Source organism: Protomyctophum parallelum (genome assembly GCF_964188405.1).
Source record: "Protomyctophum parallelum genome assembly, chromosome: 10".
Classification (NCBI taxonomy): domain Eukaryota; kingdom Metazoa; phylum Chordata; class Actinopteri; order Myctophiformes; family Myctophidae; genus Protomyctophum; species Protomyctophum parallelum.
This window is the reverse complement of record NC_139704.1, coordinates 33,710,764-33,728,476: the sequence shown is the minus strand read 5'-3', so window position 1 is coordinate 33,728,476 and position 17,713 is coordinate 33,710,764. Positions and strand designations below refer to the sequence as shown.

At 44.9% G+C, this 17,713-nt stretch overlaps 1 protein-coding gene across 1 annotated transcript in view; it reads left to right on the top strand.

Annotated features, from left to right (window-relative positions):
• The window catches only part of gfra1a (gdnf family receptor alpha 1a), a 148,870-nt gene that overhangs the window by 16,811 nt on the left and 114,346 nt on the right, over nt 1-17,713 (top strand). Inside the window, exon 4 of the mRNA XM_083775331.1 lies at nt 10,412-10,564. Coding sequence (XP_083631457.1) covers nt 10,412-10,564 — 153 coding nt within the window. The remainder of the gene's footprint in view (nt 1-10,411; nt 10,565-17,713) is intronic.

The following is a 17,713-nucleotide window of genomic DNA, read 5'->3' as shown; positions in this document are numbered from 1 at the left end:
CCTTGCACAAACTAACTGTCAGAACATAATTCCTTGTCCGGTGCTTCATGTCGTTGTCCCCTGCTCTACCTTGATGTTTTGGGTTTGTCTTTTTGTATTTACTGAAGAGTTTGCATTCATGGACTTCCTCGTGGCTACTTCATGCTTCTGAAAGGTTTTGCTTATTGGACCTTTGGTTTATTGCTTTGCTACTGCTACTTATTTTGTAAGCTTGACTTTTTGTTTAATAAAGCAGTTATTTTGAACTTCCCTCTGCATTTGGGTTCAGTCATTCTGCCACCGTGACAGCCCTCACAGCTTGCCACCGAGAGTGCTCATCTGAGCAAAGCCATCTGCAGGGTGAAAGCAGACCAGTCATTTAACCACGACCACTGGGGGTCTTCTGCACTTTGAAACTCTGCACCATGAAATCCTCAGTGTTTAACTCTGAGAGTGCACAAATGTAAACAAATGGACCCTTTTGGTTACACTCCTGCAGTTGCATTGTAATAGATTGACGTCCGTGGTGGCGTAGGTGAATCCCTTCTAACCTCTCATCCCATCCATCACCTCATCTCTACTACATAAGCCCTATGTCTGTATAAGAGATTTGGGGCTCCATTTTCGTCACCGCTAAACCCCTTATCCCCTACATTTCTTTGCCCTTTTTTTTTTTTTTTTTACTATTTTGCAAAACATTTTTGAATAGTTAAAATGGCCAGTCTACAAGCTCACAACGTGTCAATGTAGGTTGGGCTATAGTTGAACTATTCAAAAATGTTTTTCAAAATAGTAAAAAAAAAAAAAAAAGGCAAAGAAGTTTAGGTATAATGGGTTTAGAGGTGACGAAAATGGAGCCCTTGATGTCAAGGGGAAAAGGAAATGGCCATTAAACCCTTAGGGTATACCACAGTCAACAAAATACATACGATTAACCCCATGACGTACTTAAATCACATACCTAAGGTTTTAATTATAAATAAAGGCCTTCCTCTTTTTAACTTTGAGTGCCCGGATTGTCTCCCTTTTGCTATACTTAAATTGTATTGTTAAAAACTCGCGTGATGTGCTGTGATCAAATTTATTTCTGAAATAGTAACGGCAATGTTATGAACCTCACATTCCTGATATTTTGGGGTTTCCCCCTCTCCCTGTTTTTACAGTGGGGAAAAATCACATCTGGTACAGTACTATATATTTCCCCTTGAAAGTGAGTGGAGGATTATTTGTTTAAATGGTGTTTAACCCATTTTGGGGCGGGAACCCCTTTTGGTGTTTTAAACATGTTATAATTTAGCGCGCCACCGAGTGGCGCGCTACGAGCTTGTAGGGGGGGGGGGGGGGGGTTCCTGAAATAACACATTTTCAGATGGGTGTCGGTCGGTGGCCAATTACATTTTTGGGGTCCTCGACATGAAATATTGAGCACCACTCACTGATACAGAAACATGAAAACTGTCAGAATTTAGAAGACTTTTTTTTTTTTTTTAATCTCGACGTCAGGCCTAAATTGGTTAAAAAACTTTCTGGCTGTGTGCTACAGAGGTGGTGTATATAGTAGGAGGAGTGCGCAATCGCTGTGTTTTCCATATAAAAGGCCTTTTTTATAATGTCACCCCGATTGTCATTTAGTGGCTGTGTGGTGCCAGATGGAGAGGCCAGATGAGGAAAGAAATGAAACAGAGATGGGGGGAAGGGGGGGGGGGTGGGGGGTTGGGTGTGAAAAGCGACACGTAAGGGACTGGGCATCAGCCAAAAAAAAGTCACTGGACATAAATAGTTGTGGCTAAACGATCGGGTGCACGGCACGGCAGCGGGGAAACGCAGATAAGGACATCAAAGGATCCCCAGCCGTGCGAACGGTGAATACTAGAGATGAGTTTGTATATACACACGGCTGCATCGTCTCAACCGGGGGGGGACCCAGCCAAGGGTCTGACCTTTTTATCCCATTCCGGGTCGGGAACCCCTTTTGGTGTCATAGCATTATGTCATGCTTTAGCTATTGAAAAAATAGCAGATCTACAAGCTCATAGCTCATGACAAACGTATCAGCCCCCCGAGATATATTGGGGGGCATTTATCTCAAACCACAGTTAGTATTTTATTTGATAGCTCTTGCGGGGGGGGGGGGGGGGGGGGGGGGAGTCTGGTGTTTAACGGATAGGCTACACCCCCCCCCCCCCCTCTTGTTCTCTCTACTTTTTGTCTCCCATAAATCACACAGCAGGCAATATTTCCCTTTATCATCCCATTATCTGCATAACTCCTTTAAAAATGCCTGTTCCAAGGACATCAGTAACCTCTATATACCTGGAGGCATGGCTGCAAGACGGGACTATAAAAACTTGTTATGTGTTGTTGATGCTATACTTGTCAGACTTCCGTAACTTTTAACAAGGATCCGTGCAACAACGCTCGCTCATATAGCCTTATGTCGTCCTTTGGACATTTACTTGGCTTTGACCCTCGACTCTTCCTGTCCGTCAGCTCTCTCTTGTATATACCACGATTTGTAAACGTCTTATACGTCTTATATAATATCACCCCCCCTCACTCACTGCTCATATAAGCCTTAACCCCAATACTCCAAAGCTCAATATTTTGCCTCTTCTATCTGTCAAGACATATACTGAAGTAAACCTTGAAGCTGCGCGTCGATGTGTGTGAAGTAAACCTTGGAAGCTGTGCGTGTGTGTGTGTGTGTGTGTGTGTGTGTGTGTGTGTGTGTGTGTGTGTGTGTGTGTGTGTGTGTGTGTGTGTGTGTGTGTGTGTGTGTGTGTGTGTGTGTGTGTGTGTGTGCGCGTGCGCGCAAAAACATCTGTAGTGCGTCGCCTGACAGTTCGTGGTAGTTCTCCCTCTGTGTTCACTCTCTCTCTCATGTACACACACACACACACACACACACACACACACACACACACACACAGAGAGAGAGCACAGAGGCTCTACAGATCTCCATTATAATTGGCAACCACATTTCTCTATCTCTCTCCCTTCATCTTTCTTCTGTCTTTCTCTCTGTTGCTTATACTTTCCCTGGCATCATTTTGTCTCCCCTCGCTCTATGTCACTCCTGTTCCGTCCATTGCCCTGTCTTTGTCTCCTCCACTTTAGCAATTCGTGTTGTGCTGCATTTGTGTGTGCGTGTGTGTGTGTGTGTGTGTGTGTGTGTGTGTGTGTGTGTGTGTGTGCGTGCGTGCGTGCGTGCGTTGTGCGTGTGTGTCTGTGTGCGAGAGGGTGGGGGTGGGAGGAGTGGGTGCTGGATGCAAGTAAGAATGTGCAATTCTTTGCGTGTGTGTACATGTGTGAGTGCGTGCACTGCAGTGAGTGTACAAGAGTGAGACTGAGAGAGAGAGAGAGAGAGAACACAGCAGCTACAGCTATTAGAAGACTTACATACAGGTAGAGAACTGAACATGTCATATATCTTTATTGCAGTGTGAGAGTCTGTTTTTATCCCAGGGAGGTGGACTCACTGAGCACCCTGCAACTTAAGGAGTTCTCAATATAATATATTTGTTGTTGAAGGCTATAGTCTGCTCTGAACACACAGGCCGTTCCTAGAGGCCGACGAAGCAGCCGCTTCGGGTGCTGCCCATGAGTGTCCCCCCAGAGCCTCCCAAGTGCCTCCCCAATGTCTGCCCAGGGCCTCCCTAATGACTCCCCAGTGCATCCCCAGTGGCCTCCCCAGTGCCTCCCCAGTGCCTACTGTCCCCCCCCAGTGCCTCCCCTGTCCCCCCCCCAGTGCCTCACCAGTAACTGTCCCCCGAGTGCCTCCCCTGTGTCCCCCCCAGTGCCTCCCCAGTGCCCACTGTCCCCGAGTGCCTCCCCTGTGTCCCCCCCAGTGCCTCCCCAGTGCCTACTGTCCCCCCCAGTGCCTCCCCTGTGTCCCCCCCAGTGCCTCCCAGTGCCCACTGTCCCCCGAGTGCCTCCCCTGTGTCCCCACCAGTGCCTCCACAGTGCCTCCCTGTGTCCCCCCCAGTGCCTCCACAGTGCCTCCCCTGTGTCCCCCCCAGTGCCTCCACAGTGCCTCCCAGTGTCCCCCCCAGTGTCCCCCCCCCAGTGCCTCCCCAGTGCCTCCCCAAATCCTGCATGGGGCGCCAGATTGCTCAGGACCCGGCCCTGTGAACACAGTCCAACCACCCTATTAGTATTTTCACATATGAGCAGAATAGGGACACCATAGGGTTCACGTGGTTTAACTTGACCTAATTGGATAACAATTAGCTGAGATGAGAGAACTGCGGGAACACAGTGTGTCAAACAATGTCGGTCACAAACCGTCATGACTGACATTTGCTCACAGCGATGATCGTCTAATTTTCTATTCTCTCTCTCTATCTCTATATTTTTTTGTCGTCACGCTCTTTGAACTTCCATTAAAACGCTCTTTCTGACCTCGTCCATTCGCTCGACGCAGCACTCCGCGTCGCTTCCCCCGCAGAATTCTCATTCACAGCGCTAAACTGTATACTCATTCCTCCACAAGCCAATTCCACTCCAGCCGCACATCAATGTACATGAAAGTGCCTCGCCTCCACCTGTGTGTGTGTGCGTGTGTGTGTGTGTGTGTGTGTGTGTGTGTGTGTGTGTGCACGTGCACGTGTGTGCCACTCAAACAGGTCAGGCAGAACTCTCTGACTCTGAGCGACTTTTGCACTGAGCCATTGAGGATGACTGGCCCCCTGCTCTCTTTCCCAGAAACATCTCTGTTCCATTTGGGTGCCATCTGACGGTTAAGGAGAGCTATAAGGCTATGGGCAATATGTTGTATTTTATTTGCGTATTGAGATATGACACTATAAACGTATTATGGTGGTGATGTCGCCAGTATGTCGATGCAGTGTTGCTATTTTTTGCATTGTTTAAGAATGTTTCACTTTTTTTTTATAAATACAATATTATAGTCACACTATCACTCAAGGTATTTGATCAAAAGTATTGTAATATTAGATTTTTCCATATTTCCCCAGCCTATTTATGAGGAGAGCTCTCATAAATATTCTTTCTATAGTTTTCACGTGAGTTTTTTTTTGCTGCTGCTTTCTGACCTGTCAAAGAGCCTCGGCCAGACTAAATGTATGTTCTGGTAAAACACTTTTGGTGTTAGCATCATGTTATGCTTTAGCTATTGAAAATAGCAGATCGTAGGTCTGCTATATTTTGAAAATCGCCTTTTCAGAAATTTCAGAAAACTGTCGGGATGTAGATTGTAGAAGACATTTTTTTAATCTGATCTCAGGGTTAAACAGAGGGAGATTCACAGGATATGTCTTTCTTCATTGTGTCCGTTGCCTCTGTGCAGTGTGTCTGCGCTGACAGAGCAGTGTATATAGCTGTATACACGCCGCACCTTCCTCTCCATCCCTATATATATATATATATATATATATATATATATATATACCACTCCTCTGGAGTTTGTTCTGCTAAACACTCCCAAATCTCTCTCCGGCGTTACTGTCCCCGCGCCTCGTCTCATCTTGAAGCCTAAATCGATAAGGCGCCGTGTTAGATTGGAAACCCGAGGCTGTGTCTACAAGAATCTATTGATTTCTCTGCCTTTTCCCAGTCCCCCCCCCCCCCCCCCCCCCCCTTATACCCTACCCGCTTGTGACTTTTCCGCCCAAGCCATCTCCCGTTCAGTCCCAGATCAAAGGGCCTTTATCCGCACGAGGCAAGAGGTGTACAGTTCCAGCCCTCTCGTCTGCTCTCACGCTTCGTGTTTTAAGAGGAAAGAAGAGCCTGCGGGGGAGTTGTGTTGACTGTACCTCTCTCTCTCTGTATTTGTGTGTGTGTGTGTGTGTGTCTGCACGTGTGTGCGTACGTCTCTCTCTCTCTCTCTCATCTCTCTCGGTCTCCGACCTTGCCTGTTCCCTGTACGGTTGATCTCCGCTATTGCTGGATCGTTGTGTGTGCCATGCAGAGACGATGAGGAACATGAACATGAACTTTTCAGACAGACGGAGGTTGTCGTCAGTAAGACTTTTGTTCGGAGTTAGTTACTTTTTCTTTTACATAATGGTATTCATGATTATTGTCTCCACCGGGCCGAAGGCAATGGGGAGAGAGTATGTTTGCAGTCCGTCCGTCCGTCCGTCCGTCCGTCCGTCCGTCTGTGTACAGCTAATCTCCGGCACCATTGGCGCTGCCGATGCCAAAATTTGCACAACACACTTCCTGGATGATATACAGGTCAGCTCCATATATGGATATCTAAGGGTGGCAGCTGGGGCAGTGTCTTGAGTGTACATGGGTGTGATGAGGGCCCAGGTAGCTTGGATCTAAGCTTTTCTTTTCTTCTAAGTGTTTGAGGTCAGATGTAGAGTTGCCGGCCGGCTCCATATATGCATATCTAGGTGATGATCTGCAGTCTTCTCCATATATGGAGCGTGTCGTGTCACGAGGTGTTACGGACTGACGGCCATATATTGGTGGCGTGACGTGTCACGAGGCGCGATGGACTGACAGCCATATATGGACAGATCGACGGACTGACAGGTTTTGCATTCTGTTAATAGTGTATAGAGGAAGTCAAACTAATAGCTGCCTCAAATTCCTTGCAGACATAGACTATTTGGGGGAACGGAAGTAATTCTGGAGTACACAACGCATCCATGTGATTTCGTGTGCGTGTATATGTGTGCGTGCGCGTGTGTGTGCCTCCATTTGCCATCCCCTCTTTTGACCTTGAGCTTCCTGGGTGCAGGCTGCTAACCGCGCCGCATGAGCCTTCTTTTCCTGTCATTATTGATTTCAGTTATGTATCCTCCCCCCCCCCCCCCCCACAACAACAACAAACAACAACCATTTCCCAAATTACCTACCTCGCACAGGTGCACACGCGGGTCAGACGGCGCTTTCATCGCCTCTTAATCCATTCTGACCTGAGATCAGATTCTAAACATCCTGACAGTTTCTGAAAAAGCCATGTTTCCATGTCCGTCGTTTTATTTATTCAAAAATAGCAGACCTACGAGCTCGTAGAGCGACCACTCGGTGGCGCGCTACGAGCTCGTAGATCTGCTATATTTCAATAGCTAAAAGCATAACATAATGCTAATACCAAAAAGGGGTTTTCCCCGCCCAAAATGGGTTATAATCCAGCATGGCGTTGAGTTAAACGACGGCCACAGCTGTGGCCCCATGGTGGCAGGAACCGCGCTAACAGCATGCCACATCATCGGGGGCTGGCAGTGTGTATATACAGCCACTATAGCGCTGCACTCACCGTGGGCCAAGAAAAAATCATTTAGTTAAACCATTTCCAGCTGGGAACGATTCTGCAAATGTCTTCTATAAAAGCCTGACTGTTTTCTTGGAAAAAGCTCTGTTTTTCTATACGTCAGTCGTTCTCAAACACTTTCATGTAACGCTTTTTTCACCATTCTTCAAAAAATAGCAGACCTGCAAGCTTGTAGATCTGCTATTTTTCAATAGCTAAAAAGCATGACACGACGCTAACAGCAAAAAGGGGTTCCCGCCCACAATGGGTTAAAGGTGACCAGATTTGAGTCCCCCGTGAGAGGCTTTTGATTGGCCGTGAAGTGGAGGGGTGATTCATCATGCTTAATGGATGCGTCTGACAGGCTGAATCGGCGGGGAGGCGGTGCGTGTGTGCGCGCCAACTCTGCCTCAGCGACGCTGCTGCTTTATTATTCTGCATGCAAAATACGGACACAATTACCTCCTCGCGGCCGCCGTGCACGCTGACGGACACGCACGCACACACGCACTGGCTCCCACACACACACACACACACACACACACACACACTCACGCTCGCTCACTTCGCTCGCACACGCACTCACTCACTCACTCACTCACTCACTCACTCACTCACTCACTCACTCACTCACACACACACACACACACACACCCACACTGACACGTCATAGGGATCAAATCCCTCACATACTTTTCCACCACTCGTGGATTTCTGTAAACTGCTGTCAGCGTACATCCTATTGTGTTCATGGATTGGCCGGTAATTGCAAGCATCTTTTGGTATATTGGCCGGTTTAAAAGCACAACTACTGCATTCCAGATCAGTATATGATTGCTGTGTTTGGAAGGAAGCCTTGTTGTGAGGTCTGACTAATTGTATTCCGCTGACTGAGCCCTGCAGAATTAGAAAAAATCATGAAACATAATGTTGTTTAACTTGGGTTAATGTTCACTCTGTGTTAATGTTTAGGTCAAGTTAACGTTTTCACTATTGGGTTATGTATTAGGTTCACGTGTTCAGCTTAACCCATTCTGACCTGAGATCAGATTCATACGAGGTTTCCACTGGACACACACACACTGGTCTGATTAATGTGTACACTCTGTGTCCATGTGTAGTTTAGGTTCATGTATACAGTAACACAAACAGTCTCATGTGGTGTATAGTAGCATTTAGCCACGCATTGTGTTTCTCCCACAATTATTTGCTTGTCCCACTACTATACAGTATATGTGTGACTGACCATTGGCAGGTGTGGAGATCCCGCATGGTCTTGTGTTAACTTGTTAGGGGGTCCCGGCTGTTTGGGCTTCCATGCATTGTGTCTATAGTTGCCTTTCACCTACAGAAGCAATTCCGTTCTTCTGTATCTTTATGGCCATGTATTTATTTGTCCTGTAACTTGTCTTTTTGAGTTAGAATCAATCCACTGACGGCTAATTAACCCATTCTGACCTGAGATCAGATTCATACGAGGTTTCACTGGACACACACTGGTCTGATTAACCCATTCTGACCTGAGATCAGATTCTAAAAAATGTCAGTCGTTCTTCGATTTTTCAAAAATAGCAGACCTACAAGCTCGAGTGGCGCGCTATGAGCTTGTAGATCTGCTATTTTTCAATAGCTAAAGCACGACAAGATGCGTGCGCACACACACACACACACACACACACACACACACACACACACACACACACACACACACTCTCTCTCACACCATTACTGTGTGGCGTGTATACAACTGAGGCTGTACTACTCAGTCTTGTCTCTGGGACATGCTAAATGAGGGCATTGATACGTACATTTGCATTTGTTTCATCCACAGTATAACTAGAAATCTATAACTGTGCAGTGCCCCCAATTTGCCAGCGAGAGCGTTAGATGTTTCTATTCTGGGCTTGTTTCATGTGAAGCTAGTGTGGTGCGCTGGCTTCGATCGATCGATCTGTGTGTGTGTGTGTGCGTGTGTGCATGTGTGTGCGTGTTTGTGTGTGTGAGCGTGCATGTGTGTGCGTGTGCGCTCGCGTGTGTGTGTGTGTCTCTCTCTCAGTGGTGATCTATGTAAACACAGGGAATACTTGATGTTTTCTTGTTTAGCCGATGGCCATCTGTGTTTATCTTCATGTATCGTGAGCCTTGTCATCACGAAGACCTGCCACGGAATTCAGATTGAAACGTTCTCTATACTTTGAGGTCAACTCTTGATTATTTAATTTTTGTCCTGCAGGGAGAGGTATATAAGACAATAAAGACGGTCAACAAAAAGAGGCTTTCTACCCTCTGGACATGTTAAACATCCTGTTTTAGCATATAAGAGAGTATAGTGTCTCTGGACATTCCTTAAGCAAACAAGAGCTCTGCGTGCGTGCGTGCGTGCGTGCGTGCGTGCGTGCGTGCGTGCGTGCGTGCGTGTGTGCGTGCGTGCGTGCGTGGCAGTAACTATACCGCATCAGAGATGTCGTCAAACCTTACCCTATATTAACTCCTAATACTCTTTCTCTTCATGTGCCATGCCTGACCTTGTCGTGGAAATTTAGAGATAAACATTTAATAATACTCCAAGTTACAGTTTGGTGCTGTTCCCTGTGCTGCTTGTTTTATGACGTCACTGTTCCATTTGGTGAATGCCTTGAGGCTATATGTTGGGGGATGTCTGTGTGGGAGCAAGCTATATAAGCTGTCGTTTCTTGTCACTCTGGGAGCCAGACTGGGTTTCCATACATGAACAGGTTTGTGTAAGTCTGTCTTCTTACTCGAGTAAATTCCTTATACTCTATAACTCCGATTTCTTGTGTCGCCTCATTATTCATTATGATGATTTGTCTTTTGAGCATATGTCCCACAGATTCCATTACAACCTGTCTTAAACGTTTCCTCCTCCTATGTGACAAGGTTGGATTACTAAACCCTTTGCACAGCCACCCCACTGCCGCCCCATACCTTTATAGCCATGTTGTGCGCAAACCCTTACGTTGGAACTCTGTCCTGACGGCAGAATGCCCTGACCTTGCCTTAATTGTCCCCCCTGGTTCTCAATCGAACCTCCCCTTGACCATGTGAGTACATGCTGTCCGTCCCCTCCCACCTCTTGCCCCCCCCCCCCCGCCCCCATGTAACCTCTGTTGAATGTTGACCCCCCCCCCCCCCCATGACGGTGGTTTGGTGGTGGTCTTCAACACGGCCCCTCCTCTCTTGCAGAGGGAGGGGTGCCGGCTCGGAGCGGCTCTGGGACTCCGGCTGGAGGCATGAGGGGGGGTGGACGGGGCAGAGAGGAGGCTCCCTCTCCTTCCACCCACAACCACGAGGACTCCGGTAGAAACAGGAGGGCCCACCCCAACTGGGCCATTTTGGGTAATTACACAAGGGCTATGCAAGTGTGTGTGTGTGTGCCGCAGTGTGCACGTGTGTGTGTGTTAACCAGCATAGCCCAAAATATGACGCAATGAGCTCACCACCACTCTGTATTTGTGATTACATGCACACGCATACCGTGTTATAATCAGCCTCTATGGCAATAAGATAGTTACAGTTGTATATGTGTTGCATTAACGTAATGTAAATGTTTTTGAATCACTTTAGCCTGAGCTATAACGTGTTTCTGGCCTAGAGGGGTTTGACTCCCACTTCTAGCCCAGAGCGGCCAATGCATTCCTCCTTTCATCTTTTGCGCCGACAAAAATGAAAGCCCGGGTATCGAGGCTATAGAATCACCTAACAGCCTGGACGGATCTCAGGGTTGGGTCATTTGTAATCATGGCTTCTCTGCTGTAGTTCATTTTGTTTGTTGTTTGTGTCTGTTCTGTTATAGTTCTTGCGTATCAAATGGCCACACTATATGGGTTCAAGGTTATAATAGTTAACTAAAACTAACTAAAAAACTATAACTAGAATTAAAAAAACATTTTAGTTAACTAAAACTAATTAAAAACAAAAAGAAAAAAAAAAAAAAACGATAACTAAACTGAAACTGTCTTGTGTGTCCTCAAAACTAACTGAAATTATAGACAAAATACCCCTAGTTTTAGTTTAGTACGCACGCTAACCCTAACCCACAAATAAACCAAAGTACGAAAAAAACTAAAACTAGACTATAACTAAACAAAAACTAAGCATTTTCACCAAAATAAAAACTAAATAAAAACTAGCAATCCCGCTCTAAAAACGAACTAAAACTAACTGAATTTGTAAAAAATATGTCAAAACTAACTAAAACTAAACTATAATGAAAAAATCTAAACTATTATAACCTTGGTGCATCTGAGAGATCCACGTTTGTCTGTCTGTCTGTCTGTCTGTCTGTCTGTCTGTCTGTCTGTCTGTCTGTCTGTCTGTCTGTCTGTCTGTCTGTCTGTCTGTCTGTCTGTCTGTCTGTCTGTCTGTCTGTCTGTCTGTCTGTCTGTCTGTCTGTCTGTCTGTCTGTCTGTCTCTGTGTCTGTCTGTCTGTCTCTGTGTCTGTCTGTCTGTGGGTCTGTCGTCCGTCTCTCTGCTTAATCAGCTGTGTGAGGGTTGACGTGTCCTTCAGATGAATTTCCAGAGCAGATGTGCTCTCTGTTCAAATGCCCTGGAGAAGAGATGGGAGGGGTCCGGGGGGAGGGAGGGAGAGAGAGAGAGAGATACAGAGAGAGAGAGAGAGAGAGAGTCATGGGGTCAGAGAATGAGAGATATGTCACATTTTGATATTCCCACTGTGCCATTTTGGCTCGTGAATTTCCATCTTAGAGGGCAGTATCTGTGATTTGCTGTATTTAGTATGCAACGGCTTAATTTTGGATAGAAGAGGATGGACCTCACAGCCCACTGGAAATGTCTTTATGAATGGCGGTGTTCATTATTCTGCCCTGGATGACTCCAGTCCTCCTACACATGTGCACAGAACGTGCACGCACACAGTACAGTACAGTACAGTACAGTACAGTACAGTACACACATAAACATACTCCCACACACTCACTAACCTGTGCCAGAGTGGAACAGCATCTCTCTAGGTCGTCCTCAGACGAGCCCTCCATCGTCGTTTCCAGTCACCCCGGTTCTCCATACATCTGGCCATTTCGTTGGTATACTTTGCGCTCCGCTGCGTCGCTCCTGAGTACATCCACATATGCTAGCGTGGGGCGTCCTCGTGATCGATGCCCGTGTGTTGGTTCCTGCTATAGTCTCATTCTCCTGGCTGCTATTTTCTGGCTCACCCCTTGGTAATCCCTCATACAGAGTCTTGTTGGTGACATGTACAGTCTTGCTGATGTTAAGTACCGCAACGCAGCATTCTGGTGTATAGCACCATCATCACCCCTAAATTAATACATTTGTGATTCGTGAACACATAGGCACACTCATATTATTCCCTCACATGTATGCCATGAGCACATCAATCATGGTTAATTGTGTCCACGCATACTCACAGACTTTTGTACATGTACAAGTAGTGCCTCTTCTAGACGTCCCTCGATTGAATTCAACGTTTCGATTAAATTACATTACAGTAACTTCTCCAATTTATCACAATTGAACTCTTTCTATTGGCTCCCCCTTTTTTTTCACGGCCTGCATTAATTAACATGCTGCGGATATTATGTATTGTGGTGGGTTTTTCTTTTGCTCGTGGCCTTAATAACCCCTTTTGGGCGGGAACCCCTTTTGGTGTTAGCATTATGTTATAATATAGCTATTGAAAAAATAGCAGATCTACAAGCTCATAGCGCGAGCACCGAGTGGTGCGCTACGAGCTTGTATAGGTCTGCTATTTTTTTTTTAATCGTGAAAATGTGGCACAAATCTTTGAATATATATTCTTTCAGAAGACTTTTTTTATTTAACCTGATGCTCCGTTCCATGGTTAACGGCAGTTTAATGTGCAATCTACTTTGTCACTCCTATTCACACCACTGAAAACACCAAGTGACAACTCTGATCATATTTTAAAAGCCAAGCCATTACAAAAGAAAGTGAAACTTAACTGCTGGGTTTGCTGTATGTTTGTGTATATACTAGTCCTTACCCGTTCTGAATATATCAACAGCAAATGATGTTCAGTGTGGGTAATGCAATGTAATAGATCACATTACTGATAGGGGGTGGGGGCGATTGTCTAATTAGTATAGGCTAGTTTCTTTTGCAAGAAAATGCTGCAGTACAATCATCAAGTACACCATTGATGTGTGATGTAAATTTGGTGGTGATATTCTGCCTATGAATAGAAGTTACTGAATATTTTCACGTTTGGTGTTGCACTTTGTAGACGGTCCCTAACCGCTCACCGTCTGATATAAGCGGAGGTTGGCTTTTTTGGGCTGCAAATCAAGTTGTAGTTTGTTCTTTATGTGATCAGGTTAAGAATGAGATGTTTTGTGTGATTTTAGGAATGTGTCGTTCGTGAGCTACTGAGCCGGCGTTGGTCATTGCGTCCGTCTATATGTATTTTTGTCATTGTGTTGTTTCCGACGGCACGGGATCTGTCTTCTGACAGCGGTTCTTGAATTTAATAATTATATATATATATAGAATAGCCTAATTTTCCCTTTAACGTACTGCTTGTTTTTATATTAATGTAGATGTCTTGGTGGCCATGCAGCAACATCGCATATTTGATACAAACATTGGATTAGGGATGTTAATGATTCATCGATTTCCGATCAACCGGCGTTAATTAATTGGTCGATTAAACTTAACAAATAACAGTTTTTTGAAAATTATTTGGGGACCCCCCCCCAAAATAATTTGGCGACCCCCCCCCCCCCCCCCCCCCCCCCCCGAGGGGTCGTGACCCACGGGTTGAGAACCCCTGTTCTAGGGTACTTACACCTATTTGTTTTTCTGCCTGTCAGCATTTTTCAGGGATTTCCATTTTCAACTGAAGTTGTTTAAGTCAGCCTACACTGAGGAGCCAGTGAGCTTACATTACACTACGCTACTTTTCCCATATTTAATATATAATATAAGTTGACTGTCATAGGCTAACAAATGTTACTGTCAGTCACTTTAGTTATTTTTCCCATATTCATATATATTGACTTGACTGTCATAGTCTAGGCCTACTCATTTCACTGTCACTTTTCCCAGTCCAAGAGGGATAAATGCTGCTCGTTGCTGCTAATAGTTTTGCTTGTGATGTGACAGAGCAATTTTCATTGAATTGTATTCCTCATACAAACATGCCATATTGCCATCGCCTGGCACTGCATCACAAAATAAATAAATGTGATTGAGGAATATAATATGACTTTTGTATTCTTTCTGCATATTACTACAAGTAATAGCTTGTAGTAATAGTAGGGATGCACCGAAATTGAAATTCTTTGCCGAAACCGAATACCGAATATAGGAAACAGTTGGCCGAAAACCGAATACCGAATATCCGAATATGATTAATATTATACATCTTTTTTCCTACCATTGCTGTCATGGCCGTACCTTAAAGCTACCTGATTTATTTAAAATAAATGATTATGGCAAAACTTAACTTAAATAATAATCACTATTATGGGTCCATAAAACATTTATTCAGCTCTTTTGAATGCATTAATTGCATACACTATTCGGTGATATATTTTCTGCCTATTCGGGCCGAAACCGAACATTTTCTGCGGCTGAATATTCGGGGCATCACTACTTAAATTAGTATGTTTATACAGAGTAAGTACAGAATAAATAATCTCTCAATCACCTGGTAATGACTGTGACACAGTCCTGTATCTGAATGGTCAGAAATGAAGTCCTTGCAACCACAATGTTTCCAGCCAGACAGGTCTAGTCCAGTCCACGTAAGCACTATAAATACTTTGTTGTACAACAAATAGCAAAGATTGTTGACCTACAAGCTTGTAGATGTTTGGAAAAATTTAAAGATTTAGAAAGCTTTTGCCTATAATGCCATGTTGAAAGTGGTTATCACTTAACATACCTACACCCACACAGTATCATTGGTATGAAGTGTAACTGAATATCGCTGTTTTAGTATCCTCACTTAACTCATTAACCTGAGTTTGATTCTACAAATGTTATATTATGGTTATGGCAAAACTTAACTTAAATAATAATCACTATTATGGGTCCATAAAACATTTATTCAGCTCTTTGAATGCATTAATTGCATACACTATTCGGTGATATATTTTCTGCCTATTTGGGCCGAAACCGAATAGGCCGAAAATGCATATTTAGCCATTTTCTGCCGAATATTTTCTGCAGCCGAATATTCGGTGCATCACTAAGTAATAGTAATATTACTACAAGCTCGTAACTACAGGTCTGCTATTTTTGAAAAATCGTGAAAATGCGGCACAAATCTTTGAAAATGTAACATATAATTGCGAACGCAGTGAGCCACTTAGTATGACAGCAAGGGCTGAATGTCTGTGTGTCACGCTGTTACACCACCCGCCCGCCACCAGAGGGCGCAGCTAGACAGCAAGGGCTGGCTATGTGTACTAGTGTGTGCATATGGGCTAACGTTAGCTAAGCAGTCACAGTCCTGTTTACTGCTGCTCAACAACGACACACCAGAGGGCGCAGCTAGACAGCAACATAAATAGGCCCAACATAAAAATAATACTGTCACAACGACACTGTCTGTAACTAGGCTATGTGTACTAACGTTAGCTAAGCAGTCACAGTCCGCTGTTACACCACCCGCCGCTGCTTAACAACGACACTGAATGTCTGTGTGTCCCGCTGTTACACCACCCGCCGCTGCTTAACAACGACACTGTCTGTAACTTGCTCGCTGTTACACCACCCGCCGCTGCTTAACAACGACACTGTCTGTAACTTGCTGAACGACACTGTCTGTAACTTGCTCGCTGTTACACCACCCGCCGCTGCTTAACAACGACACTGTCTGTAACTTGCTGTACTAGGCCCAACATAAAAATAATACTGTCACAACGACACTGTCTGTAACTAGGCTATGTGTACTAACGTTAGCTAAGCAGTCACAGTCCTGTTTACTGCTGCTCAACAACGACACACCAGAGGGCGCAGCTAGACAGCAAGGGCTGAATGTCTGTGTGTCCCGCTGTTACACCACCCGCCGCTGCTTAACAACGACACTAATTTCACAGTACCACACACTTCTCACTAATTCGTAATTTATTCTAATTGTTATTGCAATTTACGATCTGCGTTCGCTTCCCGCGTTCTCGCGTCTTACTTGTTATTTCAGAAGACGTATCATAAAGTGATAAATGTGATTAATATCACAGCTGTGGACCAAGTAGAGTGGTTCAGATCTCACTTGTGGTGCACTTTGCTGCTGTGGTAGAAAAAAAACACCATCCCATAATAGACCGAAAGCACTTCTAGAACTAATTAATGTGTCGAGGAGGGGCTCACCCAGGGTCTGCACATCAATAGTGTCCAAATTAAACTATTTCTCAGCGAGAACAAGCATGGCAACTTCAGAAAGTAACATTACTTCTCCCAATTTTGCAGATATAGGGTTTACATAATTGTTTGATCCCATTTTTGGTCATCTTCTGTCCTGTCACTATAGAGCGTCGCAGTCCCGCCACCTACCAGGGCCCAGGAAATGATTCCCAATGCATTTTTCCCATAGACATTTCAAAAAGTATTTATTTAAAGATGTTTACGCCGCGGAAAAAGCCAACTCTTGTCGTGACAAATCATGACAACAAACACAATTTTTTGGGGCCGAACAGATAATTAGAAAGAAGAAGAAAACGGCAGGTTACAACACTTTTTTTTTCTTCCCGTTTTTGTAATTATTTGTTTGGTCCAAAATATTGTGTTTGTTGTCATGAGTTGTCCACGACTCGAGTTTGGCTTTGTCCGCGGCGTAACCGTCTTCAAATAAATACCTTTTGAAATGTCTATGGGAAAAAAATGCATTGGGAATAATTTCCTGGGCCCTGGCGTCGTCATGAAAGGGGGCGGGACTGCGACGCTCTATACTCACTCACCGTTTTCAGAAAGGGCCACAGTGTGCGTGTGTAAGAGAGCCTAGTATAAACGGACCGACTGGTCATTGCTCATTGTTTTCAGCTCCAATGTTGTTGTTCTGGTTCAAGATTCAAGATTCAATATTTTATTTGCCATGTCAACAAGTTGATAGGGATTTGTCATTGTGTAGGCACTCATTGCAGTTACAACAATCAGAGCTACACAGCTGCAGCCATATTTCGGCGCTGCCTTTATTTCAGTTGTTCCCCCAACATGTGGCGACAACCTTCACATGGTCTTTGCCGTTTCAAGGCGCCTCTCCATGCTTAAAAAAAAAATGACACCAGTGTGAACCAAGTGGTGCAACTCCCGTCTATTGGTTCTCTGTAGAAGAAATTGGAATGATACAAATTGGAACGATATCGTTCCAATTTGTATCATTCCAATTTCTTCTCTGTATCATTCCAATTTCTTCTCTGTATCGTTTGCGTCCAGCAGGTGGCAGCCATGTCACATACTTCTCTCGTTCCAATTTCACGCATGCGCACACCACTCGTGCTCACACAGGTACATCACAAACAGGTACACAGGTACACGGACATT